This window comes from Urocitellus parryii, chromosome 15 (assembly GCF_045843805.1).
Source record: "Urocitellus parryii isolate mUroPar1 chromosome 15, mUroPar1.hap1, whole genome shotgun sequence".
In the NCBI taxonomy this organism is placed as follows: domain Eukaryota; kingdom Metazoa; phylum Chordata; class Mammalia; order Rodentia; family Sciuridae; genus Urocitellus; species Urocitellus parryii.
In genome coordinates this window covers 47,985,156-47,998,340 of record NC_135545.1, presented here as the reverse complement: position 1 = coordinate 47,998,340, position 13,185 = coordinate 47,985,156, and the positions used below count along the sequence as shown (strand labels likewise).

Genomic DNA, 13,185 nt, shown 5'->3' with positions numbered 1-13,185 from the left:
GCGAGCGCGCTACCGCTTGAGCCACATCCCCAGCCCCAGTTTTTTTTTTAAATCTCTCTTACATTTTCCCAATGGCATTTACAGCACAATAAAGCAAGGGTGGTGATGGCTAGAGTGAATATTTACAGTATAGTCTTTTGTACAAGCTTTAACTGTGTAAGCCAATGAGGATTGTTTTTTAGCTTTCATTTATACCCCTAACGGTTCTCTTATTGATAAAACTCTTTGATAATCTCTGTCAGTGGTTGAGCATGTGCTAATACGGATATGGTCCCGAGTTCAGTCCCCAACACCAAGAAAAAAACAACCTACATATTTCCTTTGGCAGAGCATTTGCATTATTAGTTTAGGAAATACATGTGTGTGATAAAGAATACTGGCAGAATAAACCTGAGTTTCTGGAGTCTCCATGCGCTTTATGCTGCTAAAGCTTTTGCTGAGTCCTAAACTTTTCAGTCTGGATATTGTATGACTGGCCTGTTCTAGACAGAAACAATTTTTTTTTTAAGACTTTTTTTTAACTTGTAGATGGGCACAATACTTTATTTATTTATACGGTGCTTAGGATGGAACTCAGTGCCTTACGCAGGCGAGACAAGCGCTCTATCACTGAGCCACAACCCTAGCCCAGAAACACAATTTATTTATTTATTTTAGTTGTAGTTGGACACAATACCTGTATTTTATTTTACTTATTTTTTAATGTGGTGCTGAGGATTGAACCCAGGGCCTTGCACATGCTAGGCAAGCACTCTTCCACTAAGCCACAACCCCAGCCCCTAATTTAAAAAAAAAAAAAGCCTTTATTTTATTTATTTTTATGTGGTGCCGAGGATCAAACCCAGTGCCTCACACATTCGAGGCAAGCGCTCTACCCCTGAGCTACAACTCCAGCCCCAGAATCATATAATTAATATGTGGTGATTTCTGATCCTAATTTAGGGCGACAAGTCAGCAGTGAGTGCCAAGGGGAGATGTTAGATTACCGACGCATGCTGATGGAAGACTTCTCTTTGAGCCCTGAGATCATCCTGAGCTGTCGAGGAGAGATTGAGCACCACTGTTCTGGATTACATCGGAAAGGGCGAACCCTGCACTGTCTAATGAAAGTTGTTCGGGGGGAGAAGGGGAACCTTGGAATGAACTGCCAGCAGGCGGTAAGGAAATTTCTTCTACTGCCACCTTGACTGTCACATTTTATTAGCTAATTGGCCTCGCCCTGACACTGTCCCAGCTTGCTTTTTCTCTATCATTTCTGTCATCACAGTGGAACATTAGGTACTAAGGACCAGACAGAATCTGGTTTCTTTGAGCATTTATTAATAGGAAAATGGAATTTCCTTGCAGAATAAAAGTTAGAGCTCATAATCAACAAAAAGAGCAATATACTATAAAGAAAATGCATTGTTTACTATAGTTTCTAAAGAAAGGGTCATCACATGCTCTACTAAATTTACTGAACTCGTTGAACCAGGTTCTGATGAATCAATAAAGGGCTTTAACCTCTCCATACATTTTATTGAGCCGAATGTGAAAGTGAATTGACATGAGCTGAAACTTCTAAGAGTGTCTTTTTATTACTGATATGCAGCATGGCCTAAAGTATCAAGAAAGCATGTTATTTTCAAAATTGCACCATTTTCTCTTTAAGTTTTTTTTTTTTTTTTTTTTTTGTAGTTATAGATGGACAGTTACCTTTATTTTATCTGTGTATGTTACTAACCGTCAAACTCAGGCCTCGCACATGCCAGGCAAGCCGCTCTTCCACTGAGCTATAGCCCCAGCCCACACCACCTTTTCTTATTTGACTAGGGCACTGTGAGTAGAAGGTTCTCCTTTTGCCACCCCCAAATTTTACAGTGGATTCTATAAAGCTAATTGGAAGAATTCACACACTTTTGTTTAATCCAACTTAATAAAAAATTGAGTTACTACAAATGAGATACTTGATGTAGTTAAAACATTTCAGTATATTGTATCTGTTTTATTACTGTTGTATTTGTTTTTTTTTTTTTAACTAGATACTAGTCTTTGAATAGTTTAAAATACCAAATAAAATAGTAGTACTCTCTACAATGAACTTTCCTTTTGAAAGCACAAGGATATTTTAGATATCCTAAAGTAGAAAGTTGAGGCTTTATCCTAAATGAAACTTTAGAAAACTACAATTAACCTTTTATTTTATAACTGAAATTTTTATTAAAAACTAAGTATTACTTGAATTTTATTTTCCTGCTAATCATGTAAAAAATTCAGAATTTTATAGTTGGAAGCAAAATTTTACCGACTGAAACATAGATTTAGACATGGAATAAAGTTTCATCAGACAGAAGTGTGCATAGTTGTATGTGAACATCCCATGGTAGAAAAAATAGACAAATGTAGCCTCTTCTAGAATACCAGACCCAGCCCAGCGTGGTGGCACACATCTGTAATACCAGTGACTTTGGAGGCTGAGAAAGAGGATTGCAAGGTCAAGGCCAGCCTCAGCAACTTAATGAGGCCCTAAGCAATTCAAAAAAAAAAAAAAGGGCTAGGGAGGGACTGGGGTTGTAGCTCAGTGGTAGAGCACTTGCCTCTCGTGTGAGGCCCTGGGTTCGATCCTCAGTACCACATAAAAATAAACAAACAAAAATAAAGATATTATGTCCAGCTACAACTAAAAAAAAATATTTAAAAAGGGGAGCGGTTTGGGGATGTGGCTCAGTGGCTAAGCATCCCTAGGTTTAATCCTCAGTACCAGTGAATGAATCAATGAATGAATAAAAAAATCCCAGGCCCAGCTAGAAGAATAGCTTCTAGAATCTGCTGTGGTTTGAGTTTGTCACTATGTAGTTCCTTAGGAGCAGTTCTTGCTGGTGATTGCCCTAGGAAACCTCTGTGCCAATAAATGTGCCTGGGCCCCAAATCAAGAATGAATTGGGGGCTGGGGATGTGGCTCAGTGGCAGAGCGCTCGCCTCGCACGTGCAAGGCCCTGGGTTCGATCCTTAGCACCACATAAAAATAAATAAAATAAAAGTATTTAAAAAAATGTATTGGGAGACAGCCTTTATTTGCCCTTCATCCTTAACTCAGAACAGAAAGTTGTGGAGGGAAGTCAGAAGTAAGCCTGTCTTTTTACTCAGCCTAGACCTGTAGTGAAGTGTACAGAAAAAAAGAAAATAGACTGATTTAACTTTATTTTCAGGCATCTAGTTCACCCCCAGGGCTTTTTGGAATTTAGCCTGTTGAAAAAACTAGTGACTCAACTTGAAAGATAAATAAGTACCGCCCATGGCAGCCTTTGTGCTCAGAAGAAAGCGCTTTCCAAACCTAGAGGGTAGCCTCAAATAGCGAGCTCTGGGGTTTTGCCCACATGAAGACTTGGCAAGTAGAAAAGAAATACTTTATTTTTTATTTTTTCTCACAAAAAACTGAAGATATTTCTTCAAAGAAAGAAAATTTTGTAGTCTTCCCCTGCATTATCCATTCTCAATCAAACAGAGTAATATTTTGAAGCAATTTATTTTCAGACTTTTCTTCCTTGACATCAATACCTGTCTGTGGTTAACCATTATTTTTCACTCCTCTCTGCTTGGACTGATTTAGTAATAGCTCAGCAAGTAGTAAACTGTAAAGCATAAGGATAATTATTATCTTTTTTGGGGGGGTACTGAGGATTGAATTCAGGGGCACTTGACCATTGAGCCACATACACGTAGGGCTCACTGAGTTGCTTAGCGCTTCACTGTTGCTGAGTCTGGCTTTGAACTGTGGATTCTCATGCCTCAGCCTCCCAAGCCACTGGGATTATAGGGGAGTGCCACCACACCCAGTCATGAACTATTAACTTCCCTTCAGGCCTGGCTATATGAGTTTAGGCGAGCCTCTTCCAGATCAAAAGTGACTGTCCAGTTTATCTGTAGACTATTCATTTCTCCAAAGCTTTTTCCAGGTTTTCGTAAGCATGTCAGGGGTTGGAATAGATTTGCTGTCATCAACTAATCGTGGTCTTTTTTATGTTTTCCAAATTGTCATCAAGAATTGATAACTTCCATTACAGAATTCAGGAAATCTTTCATGTTTCTCTCTTGATTATTGACTTCTTTTAACATAATAGAATAGGGTTTTTTCTTCATTTCCTTTGATCTGCAATCTCTGATAAATAGGGATTTATCAGATGATATCAATCCTATGGGATTGCAGGTCAGAGGATAACAGATCAGAAAAAGGTCCTAGAGAGGGTAAGTCAATGACACAAAAAGGCCTCCAGTTCTTTTACTTGGAAAAAGATAACTTAAACCAATAAGAATTGTAGTTTTCAAATTTTTTTTTCTCTTATTTAAGATCACCTCCCCTTGGGGCTGGGGATGTGGCTCAAGTGGTAGCGCAATTGCCTGGCATGCGTGCGGCCCGGGTTCGATCCTCAGCACCACATACCAACAAAGATGTTGTGTCCGCCGAGAACTAAAAAATAAATATTAAAAAAAAAAAAAAAAAAGATCACCTCCCCAAACACCATATGTCACCCATCTGTAGTAAAATGATCTTTTATGTCTATAAAATGCTTTGCAATGTACCCATTCTTTTCCCAGATAGTATAATTTCTTATATTCTGCAGCTAAAGGAAACCAAAACTTGGAGATTAATCAACTTGAACATGTTCTCAAAGCTAATATTGAGCAGAGCCAGAGCCATTGATAGAATTCATGTCTTCTGGTCCTTGTTTTGGAGTTTTTTTCCTCTGTGCCTCAACTACCTTCTTCTGCATTGAATTTATTCCATGGCAAAGGATGAACCAAGCAAAAGTAGATGATAAAGAATATCATATTCATCCAGGTGAGGTGGCACACCCTGTAATTCCAATGGCTCAGGATGATGAGGCAGGAGGATTGTAAATTCAAGGCTAGCCTCAGCAACATAGCAAGGCCTTAAGCAACTTCATGAAACTCTGTCTCATGAAGCATACCTGGGTTCAATCTCCCATATCAAGGCCTTGAGCCATGCTACGCAAGTGTTATACCACTCAGCTACAGTCCTCCTGCCTCAACACCTCCAGTAACTGGGATTATAGGTGTGTAGCACCATACCCAGAAGTATACTAGTTTTAATACCAATATGATTCCAGCAAATTCTAAATTCATTTTAGGACTGAATTAGGTCTGTAACTAGATATGTCTTCTCATTACTCTCCTCCGCTCAACTCTGGCTTGGCCCAAGAGGTTTAGTAATCTGATAACAAGTGAGCACATAAGGAGGGAGAAGTAGCCTTCAGGTCACATTATAAAGATGTGTTCTTTTTTTTTTTTTTAATATTTATTTATTTTTTTAATTCTCGGCAGACACAACATCTTTGTTGGTATGTGGTGCTGGGGATCGAACCCGGGCCGCACGCGTGTCAGGCGAGCGCGCTACCGCTGAACCACATCCCCAGCCCAAGATGTGTTCTTATGCAGATGGTTTGGAAGCAGTAGATAAAGCCATTTTCACAATGACTTGAACAGAAAAACTTGGATCAAGGTGGACAAAACAGTTGAAAAGTATTTGGCAGAAGTTCTTGAGCTTGGCCTGTGACAAGTGTAGTACTTTGTTAAAGTACGTTGTGATGTACTAGACTGAGAAATCATTGTATGATGGGATGACACTGCTATTCTCTGGTGCCTAGGTGACTTTCTTTCTTCCTTCTTGATCTTCTTTTTTTTTAAATCCAGCTGCAAACACTGATTCAGGAGACAGACCCTGGTGCAGATTACCGCATTGATCGAGCTTTGAATGAAGCTTGTGAATCTGTAATACAAACAGCCTGCAAACACATACGATCTGGAGACCCAATGTAGGTTATCTTATTTGTGTGTTCATCCATATTGCATTTTACTTGGCAGCACAGGGAACTTTTCCTCAAATGACGTTTGTGTGATTTAACATCTTGACTAAAATTTTGTGGAGTAGGAACACATACAGACTTTTGCTAAAACTTGGAATTCAGACTTCTGATCTGCCTCCTCCATGTAGAAGAGACACTTAGAAACAGTACCATGATGATGCTTGTTGACAATGACTGAGAGTGCATGGGCCTGTTAGGCCACTGAGCAACTATAATGCTGATGAAAATGAGAGAAAAAAATATTCAAGATAAAGTGATACATACACTGAAACTCTGTACTTTTCATCCTATTTATATATTGACTCATTGCACACATTGGCTACTTGATAATTATCAGAAAGCAGTTCATTGTAATTGAAACAAAACAAATGTGGTAGTAGGAGCATGTAGTCATGGCAGAATGAACACTAGAGTTGCATCTAAGATCTAGGAAAGCTGAATAAATGTTATAGAAAAGCATTTTATTCTCTTGCATTAGTTTTCTTCTATATGATGTGAAAACTGTTCTCAAAACCAGGTTGCAAGTAAGAACAGGTTTTCCATTCTGCAAAAATCTTTATAGCTTGTAGCTAATAGTACCTAGCAATAAAGTGAAGAGAATCCCGGTTTATCTTGAATCTGCTGTGTGAAAATTCCTTATTGCTTAATAAGAATATTTAGCAATATAAAGATAAATGCATCAACCAAAAAGGGCGCCAGAGAGGAGGAGGAAGAAAGGGAACTGCTATGGATTCAGAGATTTAAGACATTTTTCAGTTGAATGCAACGTGTGGGCCTTTGCTGGGTCCTAATATGAACAAACGTGTAAAAAGATATGAGATATGGGGCTGGGGTTGTGGCTCAGTAGTAAAGCACACGTGAGGCCCTGAGTTCGATCCTCAGCACCACATAAAAATAAATAAACAAAATAAAGGTTAGAAAAATATATATATGAGGTAATTGGGAAAATCTGAAAATGATCAGGATATTACGTGATATTAAAGATTTTTTATTTCTTGGTAAGGTCACTATGGTATTTTGATATTTTCGAGAAACCTTCTGAATTGAATGAATGAAATGATTTGCTATCTCAGATTTTCTTTAAAATATCAGCAGGGGGAATAGAGTTAAAATGAACTTGGCCACTCTGTGAGGAGGTTAAAGTGACCAGTATATCATTCTCTACTTCTGTGAATTGGAAATTTTTCATAATAAATAGTTAAAAATAAAGTAGCACAGATCTTATGTACACCAGGTTCTAAGTGCTGAATGGCTCTGATGTTGATAAAAGATGTAATTGCTATCAGGCTGAATTGATTTGTATGATTCTAAGAAAAATAAATCCAATTGCTGTAGGAAAATAGCTGAAGGGCTTTTTCTACTGACCAAGGAAATATTATATTGAAGTGAGAGTTCGGAAACTGTAGTCAGAGCTCTTCTCTTGTTACAATTTTACCTTCTTTATGGTTAGGATCCTTTCATGCCTGATGGAACATTTATACACAGAGAAAATGGTGGAAGATTGTGAACACCGACTCTTAGAGCTGCAGTATTTTATCTCTCGGGATTGGAAGTGAGTATTTTGAACAATGTAAGGCACTGATTTAACCTGTTCTTTGTGTTGTCAGAGAGAGAGAGAGAGAGAGAGAGAGAGAGAGAGAGAGAGAGAGAGAGAGAGAGTGTGTGTGTGGGGGGGGGGGGATTTAGTGCTGGGCTTTGAAACTAGGGCCTTGTACAGTCTGTACCAAGCATCCCTGTGCACCACTACTTTGGAAATCAGGGTCAGAATGGTTCTGATACCACAAACACTATCTAGAAAGAACTCTGGCATCTGTGGGGTCAACAAAACCATCTTCAGATATGACATTAGGAAGATGATAATGCATTTGTGTCTATTGATTTACACTGGGTATGGGAATTTGTTTTTATTTCTTTACTGTTTAAAGTTATTGAATTTATTCTATCTTGAGAGATGACAACCTGATTCTTTAATTCCCTTCTCATCCTGTTAGCAAAAAAAAAGGGGGGGTGGGGCTGACATAGGAGAAGGATCTCTGTTATAGTTAGAATCATTGTGGTTTATTGGCTGCATTTCCATCCTTCTTCCATGTTTTGATTTCTTTCCCACTTCCATAGCCACCTGTACTGGGTCACACTACTTTGTAAGTTTAGGTGCTTCCTGATTCAGTCGTTTAAGCTACTGTATTGTGGTCATTAGCCTTTTCTGGTGACTACATTTTGCCTTCAGTGTTTTAATAGAAATTACTTGAAGATCCAATATGTTTTTATTTCTATCCCTTCAAATTAACTCAGGAAAGGACTGCAGAAAGCTGGGTGGTAACTGCCCTGTGCTTCCTCAGGCCCTCAGAACTGAAATAACCAAGAGTACTGAGTATGCCCCCTTGATCAAAACTATGGTTTCCCCTCTTTATTCTTTCCCCCATGATCAAAAAATTACTTCATAGTCTTAAAAGTGTCTTCTTAAATATTAGCTTCTCTCTTCCCATTATGTAACCCTTCCTCACAGTTAACAATATAATGTGGAAAGAATCAACACTCCCTTGATCTGATTTAAAGAAGCAGGCTCATCATCTAACCCACTGTCCCAAGATTCAAAGTTAAATGTCATGTTTTATAATTTTATAAACATATTTAGGTAAACTAAAAGATGACTGTTTTACCTTGTATGGGAAAAGAAAGAGGAACAGTATTACTAGAGAGAAAGTTGAGTAGGAGACAGTTTCCTCACCTTTCTGGATCTGGTCTATCAGAGAGGAAGATGTATTTAGTGACAAGTTGTGAATTTCTTGGTGGCTATAACCCTGGCTTTCTTTTGTGACCTAGACATGTGAATGCTGAGTCTTACTGTAACGTTAGGTAACTTCCATAACCAAGATAAAATCTTTGAGGTAGAAAGTGGACTTCAATATGAAGTTAACAAACTTCTACAGATTGACCACCATGTGTCCACTAAGAGCAGCATTCAGGAACATACTTCTGCTTACCTACTGTCTCTGCTATTCTGGAGGTGATTATCAGTGAGTACATCAGCAAGCATCTGCTGAAAACCCATAGCCTATCTGAGAAGGAAAATTGTTACTCTTTGTCTTCTAGGCTGGATCCTGTCCTCTACCGCAAGTGCCAGGGAGATGCGTCTCGTCTTTGCCATACCCATGGTTGGAACGAGACCAGTGAACTTATGCCTCCCGGAGCTGTGTTCTCTTGTTTATACAGACACGCCTACCGCACCGAGGAGCAGGGAAGGAGGGTATGCAGTCAACTTTGGTTTCTTCCTGTCATTTGTTGTTTTTTTGTTTGTTTGTTTTTGTTTGTTTGTTTAGTTTTTTTTAATATTTTTACTTATAGGTGCACACAATATCTTTATTTTACTTTATGCGGTGCTGCGGATCGAACCTAGTGCCTCACGCATGCTAGGCGAGTGCTCTACTTCTGAGCCACAACCCCAGCCCTGTCATTTGTTTATTTATGGGGAGGATGTTGTTGTTCTTCTAGAAAGTTCTTCATTTATCGAGCATCCCTGCAGTTGCTCACCCACTTCTTTTCATCTGATTATGTTTTTAACGAAGTGAGTGGGTGAACATATCCAGGTTTTTTCTTTAAATTACTAAAATCTGAATCATAAATGGACAATTAAAATTCTGGTCCTAACTTTATTTAGCTTTAAAGATCCATTAGAAGCTTTTAGCCAGGATACAAATGGTTCTTTAGGCTTTTGCCCCTGACAGCTGAACACAAATGCCTGTACTAATGAGGCTTCTCTGACAATGCACCAGTTGAAACAGAAACTTCCACACCCCAGTCTCTTGGTATTTGCCCCATTGCTGCTTTTGGGTGTGGTTTTTGTGTATCCTTGGCTCTCAGGCAGCATTGACTGCCTGCTAGTGCCTCACTGGCATCCTGGTTGCTCTCCAGAAGGACTTTTTTCACACCTTCTGGGAGACCCCTACTTGCATACATGTCAGTTCTGCATTTGTTAGGAAAGCGTGGCATTACTTCATGAGCTTGTTTACAAGTACCCCTTCTGAGCTCAGTGCCCAGATCTATCTGACTATCTAGGATTCAAAAGAGGAGGACTGAAGTAGAAAAATGTACTTCAGTTGCTATTAGTCTAACCCAGTTTTCTACAGCTATGTAAGAAAACATGGGACTTGTTTTATATTTTACTTCGTGTAATGAGCCTCTCATTAACTACAGGGGCTCCCAAATCCTGGCATCTAGCTAGTTACTATAGTAGGAGGTTCTAGCTCTTACAAATGAAGAAAGGGATGGAATCTGATATGCTAGCTTTTTTTTTTTTTTTTAAATAAACACTTGAAGTATTGAAGTGAAATTCACAATATAAAATTAACCAGTTTAAAGAGAAAAATTCAGTGGCATTTGAAAAATACATTAACAATATTGTGTACCACCAGCTCTGTCTAGTTTCAGAACATCACATGACTCCAAACACTAAGAAATTAAATCTGTATTTCTTGCCTTAGGTGTGCTGCCTTCTTTAGGAAGAGACATTTGTACCTGTCAATGACAGCTTTTTATGGCCCTTCCAAAACTATCAGTTTCTACCTGCTTCACCTCTACTCATGCCACATAATTCATCTAGAAGAATCTGGCCTGGTCTGACTGGCTCCTGCAGTTGCCTGCCTCATTGTGAGGAACTGAGAATGAACTGAGCTCAGATGGAACTTAGTTCTCCTAAATCAAGTGTTATTCTTCCTGAAACAGATCTGATATTCTCTCCTACCCATAGAATGGCAAGTTAACTTTGCAAACCAGAAACTAACTAACCTAATCTGTATGAATTCAATTCATTTTTAAAACTTTTTTTAATATTTATTTTTTAGTTGTAATTGGACACAGTACCATTATTTTATTTATATGTGGTGCTGAGGATTGAACCAAGGGCCTCCCACATACTAGGTGTGTGCTCTACCACTGAGCAACAACCCCAGCCCCTAATTTAATTCATTTTTATCAGGATATTTTATTATGCTAAATGTATGATCATACTTCTAGAGATATGGACTTTTAAAAGGCTCCTGGAACATGTAATTCTTATTCTGGAAGAGATTTGAGGTATAAAGTTTGGAAGATAAACTACAGAGATATTTTTTAGTTTCCTGAGAACAGCTTTGCTCTGTCTGGTGTCTTCATGTATATGTTTTGGTACTTTTAAAGTAAATTGTTAATTGATTGTCACATAGCTCTCCCGGGAGTGCCGAGCTGAAGTCCAAAGGATCCTACACCAACGTGCCATGGATGTTAAGCTGGATCCTGCCCTCCAGGATAAATGCCTCATAGATCTGGGGAAATGGTGTAGTGAGAAAACAGAGACTGGGCAGGTAGGCAACTGGGCTTCCTGTTTGTTTTTTACTGTTAATGGCAATGTTTTATGACTTACAGTGAGATCCATCTTGGTGTTTGCTTTACAGCCTTGATTTATTATACCGTTCGTATTCTCTGTAGAAGAAATTCTCAGGAAAATGTTCTTTGGTCTTTATATCAAGAATAATTGTCTTTTTCCCAAGTAGCTACTTTTTTTCCTATATTATGGTTACTATATTTTGTAATTGATTATTTTCCCTCTTTGTGTTGGTTCTTACAAGGCTTAGAGCCAAAGGTTCAGCTACCTCTAACTAGCATATAGGGTTTCATAGTAGGCCTTCTTGTATCAGGCTTGTTTATTGCTAGTTCCATTCCACTTTTCTTTTTTTACTCATTTTTAATTTTATTTTATCTTGCCTTTTTATTCCTGTTCTCACCTTTATAAACCACATTAAATCCTTCTGAAATAAGCAAAGTATTATTCATATACAAATATTGGCATGCATGAATAGTGTGCATGCCCCAGAACAGCACAAGATATCTGGAAATGGAATTATTTTTTTCCACCTAGTTGACCAAATAGAGGCTCAGATAAGTAAAATGTGTTGACCACTTTCCTAAAACTCAGGTTTAATCTGAGTGAGGTACTCATTCCCTTGTGTTATAAGCTCCCTGTAGAAAGTGCAAGGAACCCAGGGCCTCTCACATGCTAGGCAAGCGCTCGACCACTGAGCAACAACCCCAGCCCCGAATTTAATTCATTTTTTATTAGGATGTTTTATTTATTTATTTTTTTTCTTTAAAGATTGATGTGGCTTGAGCCACATCCCCAGCCCCATTAGGATATTTTATTATGCTGAATGTGTGATCATACTTCTAGAGATACAGACTTTTAGAAGCCAAGAGTTACACAGGCTGGGAATAGTTCCTTAGGATCATGTGCCTGGTTTGTGAGGGAAAGGGAAAAAATGGTACATGACTGGAGGTTACCTAGAAAGGAAGCGTTTTTTCTGTCATAAAGCAGGATAATCAGCAGTGAGAAATAGCTACTTGTTTAAAGCCACCATTAATATTAGAATAAGGAGTGAAGTCAGGCTGAATTTGTACAACTATAAAGCCCTTTCTGGAATTAAAGTATTAAAAAGCCACATGTATAGGAATTGGACATTTTAAAGAAGCAACGTTGCTGCCTACTAGGTCTATTTTCAGCAGTCTGCTGCCTGAAAGTGCTGTAGTTCTCAGGGTTTACTGTTAGAAAATGCCTATAATTTAGCTTTCTGCTGCATCCGTCCAGTGGAACAAAGGACATGTTGATATGGGATCCTGGGGAACAGTTTCCTTCATATTCCTCTGTAAAGTAAACATTTAGGAAGCTGCACATATTCACTGAGCAGCTAAACCTAAGAAAGGACTCCATAGATGAGTTTTTTTTCCTTAGCCATTTATTTATTTTACTCCCAAAAGGTTATTGCATTTTCCTTTAGGTTTCCCCCCCTTCCATTCTGATTATTGTATAATTCCTTCAACCCTTCTCCTCTCTTCCTATTCTAATTCTAAAACAGAGAGATTCCTGCAAAATGGTCAGTACATTAACCTGATCCCTTTACAGCACTCGTCTGAGAAGTAGCCATATTGCTTTGGGAAAGTGAGCTGATGTTGCACTTAAACCTCTGCTCCTCTAAGAGGAAAAATAATATACTAAGGCTACAGGGAAGCTTCAACTCAGTTTCAAAAGCGTGGACAAAATAGCTTTTAAATATCTAAACTCTAGCGTGCTCCCTTCTTTTTAAGTTTACCTTAGAGGATCCTTTTAATAAGTGCTGGATTCTTTTAATGTGAATCCTAGATCTGACTTGTAGGAACTTTAAGCTCTACCCTGTATTCCAAGTCCTCTGTCCCCATCTACTTTGCCCATGCAGAGTCTTAACATAATTCATGCCTTTCACTATGAATTTATTGTCCTGTGATCATTATCAAATTGCAGATTTAATATGGAAAG

At 38.5% G+C, this 13,185-nt stretch overlaps 1 protein-coding gene across 2 annotated transcripts in view; it reads left to right on the top strand.

The window, feature by feature from the left end:
• The window catches only part of Glg1 (golgi glycoprotein 1), a 117,032-nt gene that overhangs the window by 80,024 nt on the left and 23,823 nt on the right, over positions 1-13,185 (top strand). For both annotated transcript variants that reach the window (XM_077793392.1, XM_026399295.2), the window contains exons 8-12: positions 943-1,157; positions 5,692-5,813; positions 7,315-7,416; positions 8,958-9,111; positions 11,066-11,203. In XM_077793392.1, coding sequence (XP_077649518.1) covers positions 943-1,157; positions 5,692-5,813; positions 7,315-7,416; positions 8,958-9,111; positions 11,066-11,203 — 731 coding nt within the window. The remainder of the gene's footprint in view (positions 1-942; positions 1,158-5,691; positions 5,814-7,314; positions 7,417-8,957; positions 9,112-11,065; positions 11,204-13,185) is intronic.